Here is a 26,855-nt window from a genome sequence, read left to right on the forward strand (position 1 = left end):
TTTCCCAAAAAAAACAAAGGCATCTATAAAGATAGACCTGACAATTCATGTTCATGAGTCGTATTCGTGTCAATCCATTTAATAATTATGTTAAAAATGTCTAATCCGAACACGACCCATTTATTAATCGTGTCAGGTACCTAAAACACTCACCTGACCTGTTTATAAATAGATCAACACGACACGACCCATTTAACACGATTACTTTAACCGGTTGTATTGACCTATTAATCTGAAATTGACTCATTAACCTAAAAACTAACCTATTAACCCGAAAATTAACATATTAACAAGAAAACTAACCTATTTTTTATGTTTTTATTTTTGTTTTGTTAAAGATTTATTTTTTGTTTTTAAAAAATTAATAATAGAAAATTATTTTTATAAAGTTTTTAATTTATATATTTTTTAGTTATTAAATATTATGTTATGGATAAAAGTATAATTTAAAATTAAATTTAAATGGGTTGTAATAGGTATATAATCATGTCGGATTGAAATTGACATGTTTAATAAATGGGTCATAACGGATCAATTTCGAGTTATACGAATCAATCCAAAAATGACACGAATAATAATCGTGTTAAATGAGTTGACTCGATTATGATCCGAACCCATTTATAATAAACTCAAACTCATTTATTCCGTGTCTTTTTCTAGTTGTGTCGCCGTATCATAACACAAATTGCCACCTCCATATAAAGATATGTTAAACTACATTAAAAAAAACCAAAAGAAAAAACATATTGAGTAATTAGAATTTAAACAAAAAAATAACATTAACTAAAAAAACTAAACTAAAACTATAATAAAATATATTTACCTTGGTTTATCACTTTTATTATTTAAAAAATGCATAAAATTATTAATTGAGTATCTTATAATTTAAGGTATAAACTAAATTCCTTCCATTTTTAATGTAAACAATATTTGAACCTGAAACTTTTAAAATAGCAATCGGTTGTAGCGAAATTGTCTTTTACAGGTTGCCAAACAATTCTATAATTAGTTAATATAAGTAATTAGTTAATAACCATAATTAGTTAAATAATGTTAATTTGTATACCACATAGGGAGCAATTCACATTCATGATTGAAGATATTCTTAAAGTATTTTCAATGACTCTATCTATTATTATTATTTTCTTTTTGTCACATCAAAAAAATAGACAGCCATTAAAAAAAAAAAAAATCTTCAATGAGGTTGTTTAAATACTTTGTTAAGTTAATATGGAATGAAAAAAAAATAAATAGTGTTAACGTGATATTCTACATTTGGAAGATCTGTTAGACATTCTTAAATTTTATTTAAAAATTCAATTCTTTTAAAAAATAAATAAATAAATTATTATTCACTTAATTAATTTCCATATACAGTTTTTATACACATTATCATTGGAGAACAATTCTAAATATTTTATCCACATTAATGGCCATATATAACTTTTATATACATTATCATTTACCAAAAGTTGCACTGTTTTGGCATGAATGAATTGTTTTGCAACAAATTTGGTGCATTACTATTCACTTACCAATTTATTATCCTTTTTTTTATTTAAGTTTTTAAAATTTACAAAACAACTCCCAACCTTATAACAGTTTTATAATTTTTACACCAAATGCAAATTTTTAACAAAATCAATTACTTTTTGATATCAAAAAATAAAAATATTGCGCTTATTAAAATGTTTATAAAATTTATTTACCAAATGATATAGTAAATGATGTGATAATATTTAATTAATTTATTTTTTTTAATTTAATTATTCATTTAAGAGTTAATATTTATATATTTAAATTATATGAATATGTCAAATAATAATATTTTAATATATATTATTTGATAAATAAATTAATAAATATTTCAAAATATGTAGCATTATCATTTTACTTAATATTTTTAATTTTATATGGAATAAAATTAATATGAAAAAAGTGGGAATTAGTAAAAAAATAAAAAGTAGATAAAAAGGAATATGAAGATAATATTCTTTATTTGATGTTAGAAATGATGTCTGGGATAAAGAGAAATTACTATTTGACATAACTTTTGGACCGTATTGGTGCCAAATTTGACCCATTTTGCTATATTGGATTGGAGATGCTCTAAGAGTTTGTCAATTATTCTCTATTTTAAAGCCAATTTTTTTCTAAAATGTTATTTTGTTTCAAAAAGGAAAAAAGTTGAAAAAAGTTGACAGGATATATAATTAATTAATAGATATAAACAGTTTCACATTAATTATATAATAAATTTTGATTTGATTGTATATTTATCCTGTTTGTATTAAAGTATCTTCAACGATGATACATGTGAATTGTTATTTTTTTTTTGGGAACATTATAAAATTATCGAAATCTCTATATTTATAATGATATAAGTATAGATATTCAATCATTGAAGTTATTCTCTTTGTTTATATGAATCGCTATTTACATAGTATAAAATTAATATTATTTAAATTTAAATATAAATAATATAAATATATGATCAATTTTAAAATTGTGTATAGAAAATTATTTATGAATAATAATCAATTAAATATACTTTATTAATTTTTGAAAAAATTTTAACTTTTAAAGAAAATTTTTTATTTTTCAAAAAACTTAATTTCTAACGAAGCTTAAATATAACAATATTTATTTGATAAAGTATTTATACAAATTCACCAGCGAAGATGTTTTTTTTTTGAATCGCTATTTAAAATAGAAACAATAATCAGAATCATATGAGATAATCTCCATATGGTAATCTTTTCTTCTTTTTTTTTTTTTTTTTTCCAAATAACCACTGAAATCTGCATTTAAGGCCCACTATTAAAATTTAACCATGGCGTTAGTGTTTGACATGTGACAAAACCGACTAGAAGCGGAGGTGATTTCATGGTTTAAAACGTCTAAAATTTTTTCAAAATTTTTATTTTTAAAAAAAAATTAAAAAAAATAATTTTTTATTATTTTTTATAATTTTTTATCAATATTTAATATTTTTTAATATTTTTAGAAAAAATTTTATATTTTAAACTTGTGAAATTTTCATGGATTTTTTTAATCCACGCGCATGGGAAGTATCCAGCAGTGTTGCGGTGTAAAGTGTAAAACCTCTCTGTTTTCAGTAAGCAAAGGTGGTGAATAAGACGCGCTTTAAAGTACGTTTAGGCTTGGACTTTCAATTACCAATATTGTGGTCAATATTAAAGTGCTTCGCATAGTTGTATGCTTTAAAGTATTTTGCATGACGTTGATAGGAAAAAAAAAAAAATATATATATATATATATATAAATAATGATAATTAATAAAAAAAAGAAAAAAGAAAAAGAAAATTTTACAAGGCTGTGATACGCCTGTTTGGGACCACCCACGAAGTTGCCAACTGTTATTGTCACATTCGATGCATTAAAAGCAATTTCTTAATCCCTCACTAATACCATTTTATGTAACAACCAAACGAGGAATAAGCAAATTAAGCATTTTTAGAAACAAAGCGTCCAGATCACGTTCAGACTATCATCAGTCTGCATTAAATAAACGGTCATTAATAAACGTAGTTCTGTGTTGTACTTTTCTCCAACCTATTTTTTTCATTTTTTATTTTTTTATTTTTTTACTTTATTTATTTATTTGGGGTTTGGTTGATTGGTTAGTGAGATTCTTCATGCCAGTGTTAGTCAAATGCAAAGAGAAAAGCTCTGAAATTGAAGAGAGTAACGTTAAAATAAAATAAAATAAAAAAGATAAAAAACCCAAATAAGAAAAAACAAAATGCAAAAAAAATGTTCCCAAAAAACCCATTGAACCACGTGGCATGAACCCATATTAGTACTAGACCTTGTATGGTTAGAGGAAATACAGAGGATCACCTTTTTATTTCTTTTCAATTTTTGGGGTTTTTCCAGCTGGAAAATACTATGTAAGCTTTACTTTTTGTCAAGTATCTTTTTGTAATTTACTTTTACCAAAAAAAAAAAAAAAGAATATCTTTTTGTAATGTCTGTATGTTTTATAATTTATAGAGAGGGGGAAAAAAGAATAAAATTGACGTCTCATCTGCTACAAAAGATTTAACTAAAATTTTCTACCAAAAAAAATATTTAATTAGAACCTACTAATAATATTAAAAAAATTAATAATTTGTTATAATAAATATATATATATATATATATAAAATAAATAAAGCGACGAATGTCTTCTCAAAAAAGTCCCAATCGAAACGGATAGAAGAAAGTTTCAATGCAAAAACCAGAAGAAAGAGAAAGAAAGAGAAAAAAAAAGAGTTGGTTACTAACCAGTAGAGACAAAGAGAGAGTTAGAGAGAGAAAGAGAGAGAGCCTTTTTTTTGGGTAATAGAGAGAGAGAGAGAGAGAGAACTTGGCTTGTGGTTTGTTCGTCCTTCTTTACTGTTAGGGGATAGAGAAAGATAGTTAATTGTCGTGGTGGTGTGGTTGGTGGGAAAGAATAAATGCAGTGGAAGAGAAACAGGGCCTACATGGTGCTGAGAGACAGAGAAAGGGAAAGAGAAAAGAGAGAGATAGCCAGAGAGACAATGGGGTTTCTTTGTTAATTTCATATCATTGTTTTTATATAGAGAGAGAAAGAGCAACTCTGTGAAATACAGAGGGGAGAGAGAGAGAGAGGGAGTAAAGAGAAAGAGTGAAATTAACATGCACGTGGTTCAGCTTCAGTTGGGTGGTGGTGGCAAAATGCTTTGTATTTGAAGGCTTTTATAATCTGGGTTTTTTTTTTTTTTTTTTGTTTTTTTGTTTTTTTGTTTTTGGTTCCTTTTTCTTTAATTTTATTAAATTTGGCTCTCATTGCCTCTGACCTGTTTTTCTTTGCAGTCAAGGCAGAGAAACGAAGCTAACCATTTTTACTATTTTTTCCCCCATAACTCTTTGTCTACTACCTTCATTCATTCCTTTCACTATCTCTCTCTATCTCTTTCTCTCTCTCTCTCTCTCTCTTTTGCAAAGCTTGAATCTTTTAACAATTTTGATTCAATCCCAGAAAAGGAAAAAAGTTGAAAAAGGCTGTGGATCTTTTGCTTCCAGAAGATATTGACAACGGGTACTTATATTTCTGATTCTTTCTTTGCCGAAAATGTGTTTAAATTTTCAGTGTTTTCCTCAGTTCCATTAAGTACCCAGAAGGTAGAAAAATGTTGTTATGCGGTCATGATCGCGGTGTTGTACTTTTTTTCCTGGAAAACTCAGCAATCAATCAGGAAAATCTTTGCAACACTACGACCCAACTAGCGGAGGAATTGGGATCTACCCAGAATCGGATTCAACTACCATAATGCCAAACGGGTAACAAAATTCCTATTTAACCACAAACCCTTTTTTTTCTTTTCGAGCATGAGAAAGCTCCATTTTCTCCGTCTTTGTCATGCTCTTCTTCTGTGCTTACTTTCTTGCTTCCTTGGAATCCATACGGTTTTAACTCTAACTGAGAAAGAGATTCTGCTTCAATTCAAAGGGAATGTCACAAACGATCCGTACAATAGCTTGGGCAGGTGGGTTCCAAGTGGGAATCCTTGCTTGGATTACAGTGGTGTGTTCTGTAATCCTGAAGGGTTTGTAGAGAAGATTGTTTTATGGAACACTAGCTTGGCTGGAGTGTTGTCTCCGGCTTTGTCGGGGTTAAAATCTTTGAGGATTTTGACATTGTTTGGGAATCAATTCAAGGGAAATATCCCACAAGATTATGCTGGCATTCAAACATTGTGGAAGATTAATCTGAGCTCCAATGCTTTATCCGGGTCGATCCCGGAGTTTATTGGCGATTTATCTAACATTAGGCTTTTGGATTTGTCAAGGAATGCCTTTTCTGGGAAAATTCCATCAGCTTTGTTTAATCATTGTTTGAAAACCAAGTTTGTTTCTCTGTCTCATAACACTCTCTTCGGTTCCATTCCTGAATCATTGGCCAATTGCTCCAACCTTGAAGGGTTTGATTTCTCATTCAATGAACTAAATGGTGGCATTCCTGCTCGAATATGTGATATTCCGAGGTTGGATTATGTTTCAATGAGAAGCAATTTATTATCAGGTAGTGTCGAGGAACAATTTTCCGCATGCCAGAGCTTGGAAGTGTTGGATCTTAGTAGCAATTTGTTTACTGGGTCTGCCCCTTTTCAGCTTCTTGGATCGAAAAATCTTACCCATTTGAATGTGTCAAATAATGGGTTTACTGGAAAGCTTCCTGATGTGACAACTTGTAGTGAGAGAATGGAGATTCTTGATGCTTCGTGGAATGATTTGGAAGGGGAAATTCCTCTGAGCATTACAAATTGTAGACGCATTAAGCTTTTGGATTTTGGGTCTAACAAGCTTACGGGGACTATTCCACCTGGGCTTGGAGATCTAGAGAATCTTTGGGTGATCAAATTAGGTAATAATTCAATAACCGGGACAATTCCTAAGGAGTTAGCTAGCATTCAGCTGCTTCAGGTTTTGGATTTGCACAGCCTCAACCTCGCCGGGGAAATTCCAAGCGATGTAAGCAATTGCAGATATCTTCGAGAGCTGTGAGTCCAATAACACATCTTATCTCTTAAGTTTTGGAATAATTATTGTTTTGTGTCTTAACCATGATGAGTTTTTAATGTGCATTGTTGCTGCAGGGATGTTTCTGGTAATGCTCTGGAGGGAGAGATTTCTAAGAACCTTTACAACATGACTAACCTTGAAATACTGGACCTGCATCACAACCGGTTAAATGGAAGCATTCCACCTACCCTTGGAAACTTGTCAAAATTAGTTACTCTTGATCTCTCTGAAAATTCACTTTCTGGGCCAATCCCTTCTTCTCTTGGAAACTTAACAAAGTTAACCCATTTGAATCTTTCGTTTAATAATCTCTCAGGGACTATTCCTACAAATATCCAGAATTATGGTGCATTAGCGTTTTCTGACAACCCATTGCTCTGTGGTTCTCCTTTGGACAAGTCATGCTCAGCAAGTGGCAATAATACAAATTCCGGGTCAAAAAAAACCAAGCAACTTACTGTATCTGCCATTGTTGCAATTGTTGCTGCTGCAGTGATCTTTACAGGGGTGTGTCTGGTTTCCATTATAAACATTATGGCCCGGCGGAAGAAGAAAGACAATCAGACAATGTTTGTTGAGAGCACACCTCTCGGTTCAACTGAGTTGAATGGTATAATTGGGAAATTGGTTCTTTTCAGCAAAAGTTTACCATCAAAGTATGAAGACTGGGAGTCTGGCACAAAAGCTTTGCTCGATAAGGAATGTCTAATAGGTGGTGGATCCATTGGTACGGTCTACAGAACTACTTTTGAAGGTGGAGTCTCAATTGCAGTGAAAAAACTCGAGACTCTGGGAAGAATCAGAAACCAAGATGAGTTTGAGCATGAAATTGGACGGCTAGGCAATCTTCACCATCCCAATTTGGTAGCTTTTCAAGGATACTATTGGTCCTCAACAATGCAGTTGATATTATCTGAATTTATCACAAATGGGAATTTGTATGACAACCTGCATGGTCTTCACTATCCAGGCACCAGCACCGGCGGTGGCAATAGTGAATTGTATTGGTCTAGGAGGTTTAAGATTGCTCTTGGAACAGCAAGAGCCCTTGCCTACCTTCACCATGACTGCAGACCTCCAATTCTCCATCTGAACATTAAATCAACTAACATTCTGTTAGATGAGAATTTCGAGGGAAAGTTGTCTGATTATGGGTTGGGAAAATTGCTTCCTATCTTGGACAATTATGGTTTAACCAAATTCCACACTGCTGTAGGCTATGTTGCACCAGAGTTGGCTCAAAGTTTGAGATTGAGTGATAAATGCGATGTCTATAGCTTCGGAGTAATTCTTCTAGAGCTAGTCACTGGTAGGAAACCAGTTGAGAGTCCAGCAGCAAATGAGGTTGTAATTTTGTGTGAATATGTAAGGGGATTATTGGAGAGTGGTTCTGCTTCAGATTGCTTTGATAGAAGCTTGCGTGGTTTCGTAGAGAACGAACTGATTCAGGTCATGAAGTTGGGGCTGATTTGCACGTCCGAGGTTCCTTCAAGAAGACCAAGCATGGCTGAGGTTGTTCAGGTTCTTGAGTCCATTAGAAATGGATCAGAATCATAGTAATCAAAATGAAAATCAACTAGTCAAATTCTTTACCTCAGAGTTGGAGTAATAATGCAGCTTATCAGAGCAGCGGTCACTGATAGTTTTTTAGCCTGATCAGATTTTAAGCCACTTCATGGAGAGGGTAAAAAAGCTTCAATTTACATAGGAACACAGAAAATTCTTTTGCATTCAATTGGGGTTATTATACTCGATTGTTGTTAATATTTGTAATTCTTGTAATAAAAAAACCCATTTGTTTATTGCATCTTATTCTTAGTAGAATAAATTTTTTTTCCCGGTTTCGTTTATAAGCAGGTGAGAGGAGAGAGAGGAAAATAGAAGGGCTGCAAGTCAGAGAACCTCAGCAACATTGTAAACAAAACCAGTAATTTGCAAAAATTATGTTACATTTTCTGGTTACCATTTGAAAGTCCTTCCAATGGGAGATGGTTTCTTGGGGTTTTGAATAGTTGAATCTGTGTCCTGGTAGTGGGAGAAAAATATGTAAAATCTCACTGTTCAACACTTTTGTTGTCGGTTCAAAGTGAATGGTGAAGAATCTTCAGCCTTCCACTGGTGATTTTGTGCAACCAAACCCAGACACAATTATCAGAACAAAATCTCTTTTTATGGTGTTAAAGTGTTTGTGGTGGGGCAATTGGTGATGATACTTTTATATAAGATGACTTGAAACTGAAAGCCATGGGTCAAATCAACCTTGGGATATTCATAGAATTAATCAGGATAGCCATCGATTGCTTTCAGCCACGTTTAAAGTAGTAAATAGGATTACAGATTCTTTTAATAGGAGGCAGTCAAAGAAATTTATTATTGTTATTACCTCAGTTCACAAAAATACAATTACATTTACCAAATTAAATAATTTCTATCCTTAAAAATCAGTGAAAACAAAATCTTCTAGCTTTTTTAACTCTACTCTTAATTCTTAAATTACCAATTCTATTTCTTGCCTTTTTGTTGATTTGATAATTTTTTTTTTTCTTTTTCCCTTATCATAATATCTATTGTCTATGACATTGTGAGTAAAAAAATAAAAATGTTAAAACTCATGTTTGAAAATGATGGAACATCGAAAGCATATTGTACCAGGGTTGAGAATAGAGAGAAAACGACAAACACAGAGAAATAGAATAGCAAATCTTGCCAGTTTTTCACTGCTTAGACATAAGGCACGAGCAATCCAAAAATGCCAAAATTTGTTAAAATTGTCTTCTTTAAGCCTACATGGTCTAGAAATAAAATAAGATTCTGCTTACCAAAAATCTTGTATAATGAATAAATGACATTTCAACTATGAGATTTACAATTTTCGGATATTTTCCGAATTCGTTCGATAACAATAGGAATATCATTTTCAGTCAAGGTAGTAAAACAGAAACGGAACCATCCATGTTCAATACAATGACAAGAAGATCCAGGAGTTACATTGATCTTAGCCACACTCAACAATTTTTCCCAGAGCTCTAGCTCCCCTTTCTCACTGTAAGAAGGGATTAACCCACTCATGTCTGCCCAACAGTAGAAGCCCCCATCGCTTTTTGTGGACTTAATGCCTAATTGCTTCAACCCTGCAACAAATTTAGAGTACATTCGTCGAAGCCTTTGTCCATTTATCTCGATGAATTTTTGAACAAATTTTGTATCTGAAAGCATTGAGAAAAGCAACTGCTGGGATGGAGCTGAGATGGATGAGAACCTTGTCAACTTTTTAGCAGCTGCCAGAACATCGCGATTGAAGGAGTAGATTACACCCACCCCAAACCCTGGCAGAGAGAGGTCATTTGATAGACCATATACTATATGCACTCTGTTCTTGTCAAGATCTTCCAATTCAATTATTTGTGCCATACTTACAAACTCTTCACTTCCATGAGTGGACCCAGCAAGTATTTCATTTGAGACTATATGAATGTTCTTCTCTCTGGCAAAGTCTAGAAGGCTGTAAAGAGTTTCCCGATTGAGCAGATTGCCAACAGGATTTGAAGGATTCGAAATTATAATCCCACGAATTTTTGAACCACGTTTCTTTGCATGGCTGAATGCTCGGTCAAGAGCAGTTACACTTAAACTAAAGTTATCAGCACTACGGCATGGGACAGGTATTATCTCCACTCCAGATCTCCATTTTACATCCCTGTCCAAACTGCAGATCATATTCAAATGTAAGTTTACCCAAAGAATAGCTTGTTACCTGTATAAAAAAGTTCAAAAATGGTGATATTAATGCTAACCCTGGGTAATATGGCGTTGGAACAAGAAATGCATTTCCACTGTCGGCTAGGCAGAAGCTCAGAATTTCAATTGCAGGGGATGCTCCAGCTGTCAACACTAGTTGGGAGGGGTTGAAGGAAACTGCATTTCCCATAGCCTGAGACATGAAACCTGCTACAGCCTACAAAGCTAGAAAAATCAGAGATGAAAAAGAAAATATAAAATGCAGTACAAGAAGAATCTTAGAGAGAGAGAGAGCAGCTTACTGCGATTGATCATAAATGTACAGCAGTTGAAAGAACAAGTGCAACATTTAATATGTATGTTCATGATCACTTCATCATGCACGAAAGAGAAATATCAGACCATAGAGACCTACATTTTCTCAAGAGAGTTACGCGTCAAGGCTAACCCAAACTTCTAAGCAATTACAACTGCTCTTTGTAAGCTGGGTTGCATGGGAAAATCCTAGTTGCCTAAAATTTGTAGGAAATATTGCAAGCAATCAAGTCTAAAGAAAACCAATAAAGTTAAATTTTAAAATGACAATACAGTAAGTAGTTCATATGTTCTTATATTATACATCCAGTAAGCCACACATAGATCATTGATTCTTATCTACTGAGGCAAGTGCCAAAATAAAAATTTAATCGTATCCAAATGACATTCCAAAAATTTCATCGCCATTTTTTGGATTCAAAAGGATCAAAGAGAAGCCACGTTTTAACACTGCTGGAGATTCATGGGCTTGAAAACCATCCAATTGTTTTGAATCATTGAGAATCCACTTATTTGGTTAACCATAGAAAGGTCATCACCAAGACAGAGAAAAGATGTGAAAAGAACCCATAATTGGAGAGTTATGACCTCATATCCACTCAACTAACCCCGAAGCAACTAATTGAATCCCATTTCTCATACAACAAAAGCATTTAAAACAATACCCCAACAATGTCAAAATCATGCGAATATGAAGAGTAAACACGACACTTACTATTCCCAATGAATATGGTGCCAGTTAGCCTAGTCAATCACTCTACAGAAGTTGTACCAAAAGACTTGAAATGGTGTTTCCCTTAAAACGAAGATAAATATCTTTCACTATGCAGCACTAAAACTGAATACCCAATTTCCTCAAATGGAACACAAAAACTACATCGATTCACTAATTGTTAACAAAGCCGCCAAAAACATGAATTGTGAATAAAAAGTTAATAAAACTAACATACCATTTTCAATTCCAACAAGCCATCAAAAGGCTGGTAACTTGCAATCCCACTAATACTCAGCTCCGAACCACTTCCTCCTCCTCCTCCTCCACCCAACATAGCCTCTCCCACATTCTCCACCAGCCAATCCCGAACCAAGTCCAACGACAACTACACAACCCCACCAAAAAATTGGTCCAAATTATTCCTATTACAAACTAAAACAAACAAAACCCAATCAAACAACATAGGCAGAGAGAACAAACGCAAACGGACCTTGTTTTCGGCCAAACCAAGTTGGATAACGCCATTCGGATTATCCAACTCGTGGTACGGATCCTCCGAGACCTTCTTCAACCCAACATAGTAGGGCGAAGAATCATCGTCACCCTTCACAATCGAATTTGCCCGACCCGACACGTAAGCCGGCGCGCAGGAGCTTCTCGGCGAGAGATGAATCCGAGACAAGGAACGGGGCAAAATCGGAACCTCCGTCAACTGCGCCGTAGACGCCGACGGAGAAGGACCGGGAGACGAGCTACCTTCCGGCGACGGAGGAGGTCCTCCGGGAGGTGGGTTGGGGTCGCGGCGGTTCCTTTTGAGGTAGAGTTGCAAGAAGTAGAAAAGAGCGCAAGGTATAACCGAGCCGAGAACAAGGCCTCCCCTACCTTGAACCACACCTTGCAGAGGCACAATAACTCTCATGGCGGTCCCTCCTCCGCCAGAACTGGTGGTGGGTTTCGTGCCTTCTTGGGGTTCAGAGCTCTGGGTCCGCCGGAAACCCTTTTGGGTCATTATAGAGTCATGAGGAAATGGCCGGAGCTGAGGGCAAGAAAGCCGGGTCTGGGTTAATGGGCAATTGGGTATTGGGTGGTCGGAGATTTAGAAGAAGACGGAAGAGGGTTCTCTTCTCCCTCTGTGTGTGCTTGTGGGTGGAGGCAAAAGTGTGAGAGTGAAGATTTTGATTTTGGATTGTTTTTTGCGCCGTTCCTTTGTTTGAGGCGAAGATTGGATGTAGTCGTTGGGATTTTTTTATTTTTTTATTTTTTTATTTTTTTCCGCTTTGGTTCTTTGATAATAATTTTACTGAAATAACCCTGCCATTGAAGTGAAATTTTCGGTTCCTACTGACATTACTGTGTTGCTATTGCAGACCTTATTATTATTATTATTATTATTTCTTAAAATTTTTTTAGGGGCCATTGCCAGCTTTCTTTGGCAGCTTCAGTGAGAATGATATAATCACATATTCTTTATTTATTTTATTCTATTTTTCCCACTCTTTTCAACATTTGTTCTGAAATCTAAAGTATAGGAATAGAACTTTATTATATTCTAACTGGTTTTAAAATCAAGGTATGTTAAAATACAATGTGAAGAAATGATCTTTTACATTGCAAAATTTATGTAGGACAATGCTAATGCAGCATTATGTTATTGTTCTTCTCTTTTCTTTTTTTCCACCGACACTCCATGTAAAAAAAATGCATTTGTAGCAAGTGAAAGTAGCAAACTTCCAAAAAAATAAAAAAAAACAATAGTAAGTGAAAAAAAAAAATATATATATATATATACATATACATATACAATTTTAATCACATCAAACTTTTATAATTTTATAAAATTAAAATAAAATACAAATCAGTCAAAATATTTTGCTATGTATCATGAAAAAATATAATAATAAATGTCACATTGATATTGTTCATTTTTGTTTTTTTTTTTTTTTCCAAATCATCAAAATTGTTAACAATGTTATATTAAAGGTCATCCATATTAAAATATGTAATATTGATCTTATACAATCACGTAACTTGGTTAAGTTTAAATATGAATGTATTTTAGAGAACCTAGAACTTATGTAAACGAAAAACAATAATAATAAATAACATAAACTTTATTAATTTTTCAAAAAAAAAAAAATTGGTTTGACGTATAAATATTTGTATTTTTTGCTTTTGTCTTTCTTTCTTTCTTTATTAATTGTTAGCATTCTATTTCCATCACTATTTAGTTCTGGTTTTCCTTCAATAGCAGTAAAAATGAATAAAGTTTCTTTCATAGTTTATATTAATTTTTGGAACTATGTGTTTTCCCTAACAAAGCATTGAGACTAGAGATTTTTATTGTTATTTATTTATTATTATTATTATTATTTGTTTAAAGAGACTTGAGAATTAAGGGATGCAGTTCATATGACATTGTCTTCTTTTAGAAGGGGAATGGATTTCCATATATATTCCCCATTTGCAAAATAATTGAAAAATTGAAAAACTTATTGGTTCCTATGGGAGGCCCCATAATCAAAGTTGTTTACGAGAATATACTCTAGTAACAGTGATAAAACCTTGAGAAGAGACCAAATTACTTTTATCTAAATGGGTCACTCTTTTTTTTTTTTTTTTCTAAACCACTTTGTTATGTAAACCATGTGGGTCACTCCTCTATATAAAACAAATATGTATATATATATATACACATAATATACTGTATTTTGGTATTAATATATAACATATTGTATGCCACAATTTTGTTCATAGAATCAAAGTTGTCGGGGGGGTGTTTCTAGTAATTCCATTCAGTACCGCTAATAGAAGCTATTATATTAGAAATGAGACATTGTTTATATCCGGCTATATTGTAAGGTTCTCAATTCATTTGAAATCACGAGGAATCTCCAATTCTCAACCCAAACTACACAAAGTCAGAATCTCATCAAATTATTGGTTCTAAAAAATTCCTTGTCTTAGCACTAGAAAACAAAACTTCCGGATTTGTCCCTTCCCATGTCTACCACAACTACAAGCTAAGCAGCCAAATAGTCCATCAAAACATGGCCACAATAAAATATCCCAAAACCCATCAGTCACATAAAATCAAACTAATACCACAATTCAAACTTTGCTCCTTTTATTCACTCTCTACCCAAATATACACATGATAAGGTCTTGTCACTTTCCCAAACCTTTTAGATTGGACCATTTTTCAGTTTTGAAGAAAAATAAAAAGATTGGGGAATGTGAGAAAAAAAAAAAAAAGGTTTTAATTAGTAAGTAAATTATAATATACGGTTTATTAATTTCTTTTGCTTTGCGTACGGAATTGGTGTGTATATATATATATATATATTGGTTTTTGGGCAGTCAAAGCGGAGGGAGTTGGCGAGCGATCCAATTAGGGACAGGACAACTAACTTGTTGTTTCTGGTTTACAATTACAAGGATGACTACGATAATGATGCTTTTTTTTTTTTTTTCCTTTTGTATGTCTGTTTTCCAGCTTTATACCCACATGTTCTCTGTTTCTCCGAGTTAATTCCCTTTTATTTAATAATTCACCAACCATGTGATCTCAATTTTAGGAATAATTACTATGTGAAACAAACTAAAAAAATTCGTAAGAAGAAAGTTACTCTAGGGAAATTTGATAAAACAATAATATTAAGGAACTAATTTCTTTACACTTTTTGGATATATAATTCTAAAGCTCACTTGCTGTTTTATTATTTGAAACCCAAAATGTTGGTAAAATAGTTAATATTTGTATTAGTACTTTTGGTGAAAAGATATCATAATTTAGTACTATTCTTGATGGAAAGATATCATGATTCGAATTTGGATTGTCAAATCAAATGGTTTCTTCCACTCTCCTCTAATTTATGTGAAGCTTTTTGTACAAACTAATTATTTAATGCATGTTTTGAATGCATAATAGATTTAGGATAATAACTCATTTGATATAGTTAAAAGTTTGGTCTATATTTTCTTTAAGAAGAAACTCTATTAAAATGCTAATAATTAATTGATTATTAATTAAAAAAGTGTTATAAACGTTAAATTGGATATTTGGTAACATAACTATAAAGTCTGTTCAACTTAAATATGTACAATTTTATTTTTTTATTATACATTCATTAATTTTTTTATATATTACAAAAGAAATAAAAAATAATATTTAGTTCTTTAAATATATTACAAAATAAAAATAAGAAAATAATATTTAGGAAACCCAAGAAAGTAAGGTGAGGAGCCAAAATATTTTTGGCAATTGAATGTTATGCAGGGTTTAATTAGGATACGTTGGATAGTTTATTTAAATCTATAGTAATATCAATAAGTGTCAATAAAAGGTTAGATGTCAATTATGGAATTTTTTCAACTTTTATGGCTTTTTAGTAAGTATATGGTGTTACTACTTCTATAGCTTTTTATTTTTATGATTTGGTGTTTATTTTACAAATTTGCTCTTTAAATTTTTTGTTTTAAATGGATAGATATGGTTTTTAATTGATCTTATTTTGCTTGCTCTCCAATTAATTAGTACTGTTTTTATATATTTATCCTTTATATTTGTGGTTATAAAATAAATGTGTTATGGTCTTTGAATCTTTTTATTTAATCTCATCTCCTATATTTTCAGATACTTATGTTACTATTGGAATTTATCAAGAAAGAATTTGTTTGTGCTCTCAATTTTCTTCATTTTTCTGGTAATTCTTCTTTTTTCTTGCTTCATTTTTATTTTATATTTTAAAATATCTTTTATGTTGTATTTTATTGTATTTGCTTGAGTAACATAGAAAACTAATGGTATTCAGATTAATATTTGTCCTTATAACTTTTTCCTTTTATTTCTTTTCAGCACAACATGCAAAGCCCAACAATATTCTTTGTTTTATACAGACCATCACTATTGTATTTAGTTGATTAATTTCTTTCTTTCTTTAACGAGGACACAGATACAATTTAAGTTAAAACGTTTATGACCACAACATACTTTTCTATATTTTTAGTCATATTCCAAATTGAAATTATAAAACATATTATCAATCCTTTCTTAGACAAGCAAAATTCGAATTATTACAATAGCTACTGTAATTATAAACACCTAATTTAATTTTGTAATTTTTATGCAAAATACCTAATTATTCTACATTTTCTTATTGAATTTGGAAGCAGATAATTCATTTACTCTGTAGGAAATCGAATATGAGAATCTCAATTTTTCAATAATTTTAATTTACTTTCATTTCTTAGTAATAAAAATTCAAAGATTAAATAAAAATAATCTGAAAATAACTGATTTGGTATTATTTATTATTTTGTTTTTTTTTTCCATGTAAAAGGGGAAAATTCATTCGTTTACTACTTGATACATATATATATATATATATAAGATTGTTGTACTTTTTCTTTTAAGAAAAAAAATTGGTGATTTCTTTTCAAAATCTCAAATGTATGTTTTATGGTTTTAAAATGAATTTTTAAATACTACTATTGATATAAAAATAAATTATATTAACTAAAAGTTTGACAAGCAAAAATTATAATGAAGATAAATTAATTGCAAAAATTATCATAAAGATAAATTAATTTATGTCGGATTTACGTTAAAAGTATTAATCCTCTTATAATACTACCACAACTTATTTTCAAATATATATATATATATATATATTTTTTTTGTAAAAAAAAAATGAAACGCCTGGTAGGTATGGTCAGCTCAGGATAAATGGGAACTATGGTCCATTAGTAGTCGTGTCTTTTCAACCCGATGGCAGTCCACGAACTATCCAGTCCATCATCACCGGTTGTTTCAATCTCCTCCCTCATATTACTTTGCATATGGGATCCACAATAAGGAGCAGAATGGAGTTACTGGGAATGTTTTGCATGTGAGATCTATGACAAGGCACAGAATGGGGCTACTAGGAATTGAACCCGCAACTCCTGCAAGCAGGTGTGATGGGTCACAAATTTCTACCACTTGCTCAACTCTTATGCTTGTGTGTGTGTGTAACACCTTAATAGGTTTGATTTACGAGAATATGTTTCCATGTGATGGATGAAATAAGATGTGTAGCTGTGTCGTTTCAACTCGGTGGGAGTCCACGAACTATCCATCCCATCACAGTCCGGTTGGATTGTGTATGCGTGTGTGTGTATATAATATCTTAATATGTTTGATTTATGAGAATATACTTTCATGTGATGGATGAAATAAGATGTGTAGTCACGTCTTTTTGATCCAGTAGGCGTTCACAAACTACTTAGCCCATCACCACCAGGTTGTCCCAATCTCTCTGCTTCATAGTGTGTGTGTGTGTGTGTGTGTGTGTGTACAATATCTTAATAGGTTTGATTTATGAGAATATACTTCAATGTGATGGATGAAATACGGTACTCAGTCAAGTGTTTTCAACCTGGTGGGAATCCATGAAATACTCAGTCCATCACCACACGGTTGTCCCAACCGCCCTCCCCCACAGTACTTTGCATGTGGGATCCACACCAAGGCCCAAAATGGGGCTACTAGGAATGCTTTGCAAGTGGTATCCATACTAAGGTGCAGAATGAGATTTTTGGAAATCGAATCCGTATCTCCTACAAACAGATGTGATGGGTCATCAGTTTCTACCACTTGCTCCACCCCAAATATATATATGTGTGTGTGTGTTTGTAACATCTTAATAGGTTTGATTTATGAAAATATACTTTCATGTGATAGATGAAATAAGGTGTGTAGCCATATTTTTTCATCTCGGTGGAAGCCTATGAACTACTTAACTCATTACCATCCAATAGGGTTGTGTGTATGTGTGTGTATAACAACTTAATAAGTTTAATTTATGAGAATATGCCCCATGTGATGGATGAAATAAGGTGCATAGCCGTGTCTTTTCAACCCGGTGGGAGTCCACAAACTAACTAGCCCATCACCTCTAGATGTCTCAACCTTTCTCCCCCATTGTGTGTGTATAATATCTTAAAAAATTTGATTTATGAGAATATGCTTCCATGTGATGGACGAAATAAGATGTATAGCTGTGTCTTTTTAATCTAGTAGGAGTCTACAAACTACCAATCCCATCATTGTCTGGTTATCCTAACCTCTTTCCCCCACAGTACTTTGGACGTGGGATCCGCACCAAGGCATAGAATGGGGCTACTATGAATCGAATCCGCAACTCCTGCAAACAGGTATGATGGATCACCAGTTCCTATCACTTGCTCCAACCCCTATATATGTTTGTGTGTGTATGTGTGTGTATGCGTAACATCTTAATAAGTTTGATTTATGATAATATACTTCCATGTTATGGATAAAATAAGATGTGTGGCTATGTCTTTTCAATTTGGTGGGAGTCCAGGAACTATCCAGCCCATCATTGCTCGGTTGGGTTTTTTGTGTGTGTGTGTGTGTGTGTACAACAACTTAATAAATTTGATTTATGGGAATATGTTTTCAGGTGATAGATGAAACAAGGTGCGTAACTGTGTCTTTTCATCCTAATGGGAGTCCAAAAACTATCCAGCCCATTACTGTCTTGTTGTCCCAACCTCCCCTCCCCCAACAGTGTGTGTATGAGAATATGCATGTATTTGGTTTATGATAATATGCTTCCATGTGATGGATAAAATAAAGTGTGTAGCCGTATCTTTTCAACCATGGGAGTCTACGAACTATCATACCCATCACCGTCCAATTATTCTAACCTCCTTTTCCCACAATGCTTTGCACATGGGATCCACACTAAGATGCAGAATGGGACTACTGGAAAAGCTTTGCATATGGGATTTACATCAAGGTGCAGAATGGAGCTATTGGGAATCAAGCCCACAACTCCTGCAAGTAGGTGTGATGGATCACCAGTTCCTACCACTTGCTCCACCCCTTATATATGGATGTGTGTGTGTGTGTAACATCTTAATAAGTTTGATTTATGAAAATATGTTTTCATGTTATGAATGAAATAAGGTGTATAGCTGTGTCTTTTCAATTAGGTGGAAGTCTACGAACTATCCAGTCAATCACCCCCAAGTTGGGTTTTGTGTGTATGTGTGTAACATATTACTAGGTTTGATTTATAAGAATATACTTTCATATGATGGATGAAATAAGATGTGTCGCCAGGTCTTTTAAACCCAATGGGAGTCACCACAAACTACCCAGCCCATCATTGTCTGGTTGTCCCAACCTTCTTCCCTCATAGTGTGTGTGTGTGTATTTGTGTGTGTGTGTGTGCGCGTGTGTATAACATCTTAATAGGTTTGATTTATACGAATATGTTTTCATGTGATAGATGAAATAAGGTGTGTAGCTATCTCTTTTCAATTCGTTAGGAGTCCATAAACTACCCAGCCCTTCACAGTCTGTTTGTCCCAACCTCCCTACCCCACAATGCTTTGCATGTAGAATCCATACCAAGGTGTAGAATGGGGCTACTGAGAATCGAACCCGCAACTCTTGCAAGCAGGTGTGATGGGTTATCTGTTTCTACCATTTGCTTCACCCCTTATATATATGTGTGTGTGTACAAGTGTGTGTGTGTGTTTGTATAACATTTTAATAAGGTTGATTTATGAGAATATGCTTCTATGAGTTGGATGAAATAATGTGTGTAGCTGTGTTTTTTCAACTCGGTGGGAGTCCACAAACTTTTTAGCCCATCACCGCCTGGTTGGGAGTCTACGAACTACCCAACCCGTCACAGTCCGTTTGTCCCAACCTCCCTACCCCACAGTGCTTTGCATGTGGAATTCACACCAAGGTGTAGAATGGGGCTACTGAGGATTGAACCCGCAACTCTTGTAAGTAGGTGTGATGGGTTATCTGTTTCTACCATTTGCTCCACCCCTTATATATATGTGTGTGTGTGTATGTGTGTGTGTGTGTGTGTGTTTGTGTGTGTGTTTGTATAACATTTTAATAGGGTTGATTTATGAGAATATGCTTCTATGAGTTGGATGAAATAATGTGTGTAACTGCGTTTTTTCAACTCGGTGGGAGTCCACAAACTTTTCAGCCCATCACCGCCTGGTTGGGTTGTGTGTGTGTGTGTGTGTGTAACATCTTAATATGTTTGATTTATGAGAATATGCTTCCATGTAATAGATGAAATAAGGTGTGTTGCAGTGTCTTTTCAACCGGTGGGAGTCCACAAACTACCTAGCTCATCACCGTCCGATTGTCCCAAACTCCTCCCCCACAGTGTGTATAACATCTTAATATATTTGATTTGTGATAATATGTTTTCATGTGATGGATGAAATAAGGTGTATAGCCGTATCTTTTCAAACCGGTGGGAGTCCACAAACTACCCTGCCTATCACCTCCCGGTTGTCCTAACCTCCCTCCCCCATAGTGTTTTGCATGTGAGATCCACACCAAGGCGCAGATGGGGCTGCTGAGAATCGAACTCGCAACTCCTGCAAGCAAGTGTAATGGGTCATCGATTCCTACCACTTGCTCCACCCCCTATATATATGTGAGTGTGTGTGTGTGTGTGTGTATTTATAACATCTTAATAGATTTGATTTATGAAAATATGCTTCCATATGATGGATGAAATAGGATATGTGTGTGTGTGTGTGTGTGTGTGTGTAACATCTTAATATATTTAATTTATGAGAATATACTTCTATATGATGGATGAAATAATATTGTCTTAACCTTTATTGAGGTTCTAGTAAAAAATAATAGAAAATTTTTAAAACTAATTTTAATTTTTTCATTTTAAGATGCAAATTTGTCAATTAAATTTTTGAATTCAAGTTTTTATGGTAATTTTTTTTTTCCATTCATGAACAACCATGTAAAAGCGCTAAAAATGATTGATTAATTTTATACTATGACCTTCCATACATCAAATTTAAAAAAAAAAAAAAAAAGTTCTATACCATGTGTTACAACAAATCTTCTAAATAACTACAAATATGAATTTAAGCAAAAAATAAAAATAAAATAAGAAAGATTTTGAGAATGAACGATGAATATAAATTTATTAAATAAATAATAACAAATAAGATCATGTTGCTTTTTGGCCCTTTGGATTAAAATGTATAAATTATATAACAAAATTTAACAACTTTTCGATGTGTAATATGAGTAAAAGAAGAGAAAGTGAGCGTGAGAAGATGGGAAAGCTTATTAAAATGGAGGTTTTTCATTTTTTTATTATTGTTATTCTTTTATAGTTAAAGCTTGAGACAAATATAGGAAATAGAGAATTTAATTTTTTTTATAAAGAAAATTTAATAGTTGACTTGTGCTCTTTCAAAAATTAAAAAACATATTAGTAATAAAAAAGCTAAAAATAATAAATTAGAATTAATGTTGAATTTTAAAAAGTCAAAAGTATGAAAAGTGCTAAAAATATATATATATATATATATATATGCATGAAGTCATATATAGCAATTTTGATATGAATTTTTTCAATGTTAATACACACACACACACATATATATATTTATATATATTCTCCTTTTGGTAAAATAATATATGAAAATTATATATATATATATATATTCCTTTTTGTAAAATAATATATGGAAAATTTTTGGAACCCTCTTTTTTTGTGGGTTCCTAAGCATAAGCCATTGTGACCTATGTCTTCAATCAGCTCTGAGATGAAATCTTCATCTTTTTTAATTTAGACTATGTAATATATAAGTATATATATTTTTTTCTAGTTCAAAAATTCTGAATGAATCTTTTGTCTGTAACAATGGGCATTCTGAAAAGGATATATGCATAGATAAAATAGATTCATATCCTAAAGTGGCTAGGGATAATGTTCCAAAAGAATCAACATGACTTCATTTTAAGGAAAGCTATTACTATTTGAAACTTTAGAATTATCATTTCTTTATTCTAATTTAGATAAACATTTGAAATATCTTTACTATATTTTAATAAATTAAGATTTGGATTGATTTATTTAAAAAAACATTTAAATGGATTATCATATGATAAAAATACATAAATAAATATAAAATTTAACTTTTATCAAATTTAACAATGTTTCAAAATAAAAAGATATTTAGAGAATATTTCTTTTACACCATAAAAGGTTTGGACAGAATACAAAAACATTCTTCAGGTTTCTAATAATATCATTTACATTTTCTGGAGGAGTTCTAAATTATCTTTATACCCTAATTTAAGTTGAATTAATTTTTTTTATTTCTTTTATTTTTCCACAATAATTAATTTGAAATTTTCAATTTTTTTAAAATTTATATATATTTTTTTAGTTTGAAAAAAAAAACAGAAACATTTAATGATTTTAATAAGATAAGATTTTTTTAACCAAGTGATAATTTATCAAATATATTTTACTAAATGTATTATAATTTGTCAAATATATTCAACTAAATATATTATAATTTTTAAAAATATACTCAATAAAATATATTTTTCAAATATATAACTTACTTAAAAAGCTTATATAATTAAAATTATCATATATTTTTTTAATTAAAAGTTGAAAAATTATTACATAGTTTAAATAAAAATTAATTAAAAATATATAAAAAAGCTTTAAAGTTTTCAAATTAATTATTGCAAAAATAAGAAATAAAAAGAATTTTGAAATGAACTAACTTAGTAATGGTACAAATATAATTTAGATTCCTGTAAAAAGTGTAGATGATATTATTAAAATTTTGAAAAATATTTTTGTATTTATTCTAAATATAAAAAGATTTAAATGAAATATTTATAATATTTATGAAGGTTAAATTTTGAAATTAATGCAATATTATTATCAAATATATAAATAAAAATGGTTATTTTTTCTTCTTTTCTCATAATTAATTACCATATTTCTGTTTGTAATTCAATATTAATATTTTTTTTCTAATATTAATTATGAGAATTCAAATTTAAATAATTATTTAAAAGAACAGTAATTTGCTATTAGATTGTTGAATAATTGTTTAAGACAAAAGTGATTTGCTATTTACATGGTGCTTCACAGCATTATTAGTTTTTCCAATATACTATCATTGACATATTTTTGATTCTTATGATATGGTTGAATTGATGAAAGCCATGACAAAAAAAAAAAAAAAAAAAAAAAGGGAAAAATTTCTTGATAAATCCAAAAATAATCTCTGGCTTCCATTCAATATTTCATCTTTGACATGTGAACATCCTTTTTCTTACGAGGAATGATAACGAGACAGATGGAAGCAAGTACACCCTTCTTTTTTTTCATTTTTTATTTATTATTTTTTTTGGGTTAATGGAAGTACACCCTTTATACATCGCTTTCGCATCCAATTTAAATCCGAGCCGTTAATTTCTTTGTTTATGTACTTTATAGAAATCATTATTATATCATCCAAACTACATCATCTTTTCCAGCCAAACCCCTTTAGTCACAATCAACCCACCAAATTTGAATCGCAATATCATATAACTTTTTTTTTTTTTTTTTCATGAATAACAATGTCAAATTATCTAGAAATCTACCAATTGATCATGTACATTGTCGAACTCTATCACATCATCTTTATTGCCCTTTGTGTCAAGACATCAATAATTGTCATTATAAGAGAACGATAATCGTTACTTATTTTGTTTCCTTTTAAAAAAAAAAAAAAACTTTAGTTATTTCATTTTATTTTCCTTCCTCTATTTAAAAAAAAAAAAAAATTGAAACCCATAACTTGTAGCGTTTGGAAAATAGCTTGAACTTGAATTAGAAGTTTAAAATGGGATTGGGTTCATCTACCGTATAACATCTTAATAGATTTTTTTTTTTTTTTTTTTTGGACTTCTCTAGTATTTTGGTTTGTTTAATTTTGGATTGAACTGTGATTGTAAATATTTCTAACCAATTATTCAAGTAGAATTATTATAATTGTCACTTTTTTTGTTTTTTTTTTTGGGTAATAATTATTGTTGTCACTTAACAAATAAAAGATAATTGATTCAGTCAATGATTGATCTTGATATCAAATATCCACCTACATGATTTAAAAAATAATAATAAAAAATTGTATCAGCCTAACCAAGGACATATTTATCGAGGAACATGGTTGTGGATCCTATGATCATATATATATATATATATATACACCACAATGAAATAATCATATAGATAGTGATGGCATAGAGAAGAAACTGTGTAGCACCATGCAGATTTTCCATTAGACCAAGATGTTGAAGTTTGAGGCCTAACTGCAAAGTTATGGGCTTGGAATGTCTGGTTGGACATGGATGGCTATGGGTTTGGAATTGTATAAAATCAATCCAGCCAAAATTTGTTATAGCTGTCTTCGGCTTTTTGTGAGAGTAGAATAGTGCAAAACTTTGGATAAATTTAAGAGAAACATATAAATACGGTGTTTGGATGGAGATCTTTGAGGTGGACATTAATTCCTATGCTCCAATAGAATAAACAAAAGCTTCACAATTTAAAAGTAAAAAAAAAAAAGCACTGAAAAAAATAAAGATCTCTAATCTCTAGCATCTTTCATTCCTGAGCAACATGTTTTCTATAAAAGGCTGTGCCTGAAGCGCCTTGAGGAATAATATCAACTATCAGACAGTCAAAAGTAATATATCAATTCGGCTTTTGGACTAAAAATACCTTGTGCCTCATATCCTTTTTGCTAGACATGATGTATTGCAGATTGTAGGCCATGTATTATATACCATAATTTTCTAATATAATTTTTTTTAAGAGAAAAGAAATTGCTTTTATTGAGGAATGTTGGTGATACAAACATCAGCTAGATTAGAGGTCGAAGCCAAAAAGTCTCTCCTCCATCCAGATTAATAACATGCATATTTTGCTAGTTCATGGGCCATTTTATTTGTTTCTCTATGGGAAAAGCTACAATTAAGGTGTTTAATTTAGCAATTTTCCTTGAATTTCATCTACTAAACAACAATTTGGTCCTAGGTTTCTATCCATTCCAGGTAAAAGATCTATTGTTGCTTTGGCATTGATTTATTGTTTTTTCGACCATCTACTAAACAACAATTTGGTCCTAGTTAAAAAAATTTTATTTATGCTGTGTTTATTTTATTGAACTTATTTCATATCATGGTTTAAACATTATAAATCGTTAAAGTTTACTAATCTTTTTCAAAATTCAAAGAAGTTCTTATGAAATTCTCTGAAATGTTTGTCAACTACTCAATCAATTACTTATTTATTAGAATATTAACAAACGGATTACTTCTCTTATTTTATCCATACCTTTTTTTCTATGAATGTTGGGATTCATATTAAAAATACTTCGAAGTACAGGAATTAAAATCGTACAAATAAGAATTATCTTTCTATTACTTTTGATTATTAATTTAAATCAATACAAATTAAATAAAATTAGATGAAGAAACAAAATTAGGACATGACACTTCGTAATTTATAACTAATAAAATATTAGATGGATCCAAGATTTTTAGTGATCCAAGTTTTTGAATCAAATTCTATTTTTATGTATATATTAAGATTCACTCATATAAAGATCCTATTATTGAATCTAAGATGGATCCAAGATTTTTAGTGATCCAAGTTTTTGAATCAAATTCTATTTTTATGTATATATTAAGATTCACTCATATAAAGATCCTATTATTGAATCTAATCCTCATATTTAAATTTTTGTTTTTTAATAATGTATGGGGATTTGAGACAATTTAATAGCAAAAGCATTATTTTAAAAAAAATGATTTCAAATTTAAATATCTACCTCTAAGATTAAAAAATAATAATAAGAATAAAAAAATAGAATGATTCAAACCTAAAATTATTGTTTAAGTAAACAATGGATGATTCAAACCTAAAACTATTGTTTAAGTAAACAATGGATTTATTGCTCGACTTTCACCATAGTACAGGCAAATAGAGTCGTAAATACAATTGGTTGATTATCCTAAATTAATTCAATTTTGTACCCAAAAAATGCTTGTTTTCCTTCATCACTGTACCCTCACAAGTGTCACGGACTTGTTTGTTTACCCTTCAAGCCGTGCGGCCTTAGTTGCTATTCCGACCCTTTGTTGCAACTAAGTAAGCCTTTTGCCCACTAAAAGAGAAAGCTAAGCAAAGAAAGCTAGAGCACAAAGAGAGTTTGGGAGAATGAAAGTATATTACTTGAAAGAGAGCTTTACAAGTATAGATGAGATTTCTTGGATGGTTTGGCCAAATGAGGCCTCCACCTATTTATAGGCATACAAAGCTTAATCCTACGGCTATAATTGCTTTAATCCTACGGTGGAGAATGGTTCCCACCTACTCCCACCTACTTTACATAAAATATCTAAAGAAACATCTAGAATGGATATGTACATGGCTTGGCCCATTGTAAGGCCCAAAATAGGCCCAAAGTGGATTATAAGGCCCAAAATGGATTGTAAGGCCCAAAATGGAGAGAATGCTCACCAAGTGTTTGATGAAATGCTTCAACCGTGACATTCTCCCCCACCTATGCCGTCGACGTCCTCGTCGAGCTTGTTTCATGGAACCTCTTGATATGATCTTCAAATTGCCAAAGCGCGATAGCAGGTTCCCAACTT

At 31.6% G+C, this 26,855-nt stretch overlaps 2 protein-coding genes across 3 annotated transcripts; one reads left to right on the plus strand and one right to left on the minus strand.

Moving 5' to 3' along the window:
* Nucleotides 1-4,219: 4,219 nt before the first annotated feature.
* Nucleotides 4,220-8,934, plus strand: LOC107434615 (probable LRR receptor-like serine/threonine-protein kinase At1g12460). Its single transcript, XM_016046100.4, has 2 exons — nucleotides 4,220-6,530; nucleotides 6,627-8,934. The coding sequence occupies exons 1-2, from the start codon at nucleotides 5,359-5,361 to the stop codon at nucleotides 8,107-8,109; spliced, it is 2,655 nt and encodes an 884-aa protein (XP_015901586.1). The 5' UTR covers nucleotides 4,220-5,358; the 3' UTR covers nucleotides 8,110-8,934.
* A 445-nt stretch (nucleotides 8,935-9,379) lies between these two features.
* Nucleotides 9,380-12,540, minus strand: LOC107434621 (probable aminotransferase ACS10). Of its 2 annotated transcripts, XM_016046105.4 has the most exons (4): nucleotides 11,811-12,539; nucleotides 11,556-11,705; nucleotides 10,347-10,507; nucleotides 9,380-10,258 (listed from the first exon to the last, which is right to left on the minus strand). In XM_016046105.4, exons 1-4 carry the CDS (start codon nucleotides 12,327-12,329, stop codon nucleotides 9,403-9,405), a joined length of 1,686 nt encoding a protein of 561 aa, XP_015901591.2. In that variant the 5' UTR covers nucleotides 12,330-12,539; the 3' UTR covers nucleotides 9,380-9,402. The 2 variants fall into 2 exon arrangements, with proteins under 2 accessions (XP_015901591.2, XP_048320262.1); XM_048464305.2 differs by lacking the exon at nucleotides 11,556-11,705 and having other exon boundaries at nucleotides 11,811-12,540.
* Nucleotides 12,541-26,855: the final 14,315 nt, after the last annotated feature.

The sequence above is a fragment of the Ziziphus jujuba genome, chromosome 6 (genome assembly GCF_031755915.1).
Source record: "Ziziphus jujuba cultivar Dongzao chromosome 6, ASM3175591v1".
Classification (NCBI taxonomy): Eukaryota; Viridiplantae; Streptophyta; class Magnoliopsida; order Rosales; family Rhamnaceae; genus Ziziphus; species Ziziphus jujuba.

Excerpts from the sequence above, each read along its gene's own strand:
- LOC107434615 (XM_016046100.4), top strand. The coding sequence starts at position 5,359 with ATGAGAAAGCTCCATTTTCTCCGTCTTTGTCATGCTCTTCTTCTGTGC. Across the intron at positions 6,531-6,626 it reads TGCAGATATCTTCGAGAGCT|GGATGTTTCTGGTAATGCTC; the intron begins GTGAGTCCAATA and ends TTGTTGCTGCAG.
- LOC107434621 (XM_016046105.4), bottom strand. The coding sequence starts at position 12,329 with ATGACCCAAAAGGGTTTCCGGCGGACCCAGAGCTCTGAACCCCAAGAA. Across the intron at positions 11,706-11,810 it reads TTGGTTTGGCCGAAAACAAG|TTGTCGTTGGACTTGGTTCG; the intron begins GTCCGTTTGCGT and ends GGGGTTGTGTAG. Across the intron at positions 10,508-11,555 it reads GCTTGTTGGAATTGAAAATG|GCTGTAGCAGGTTTCATGTC; the intron begins GTATGTTAGTTT and ends CTAGCTTTGTAG.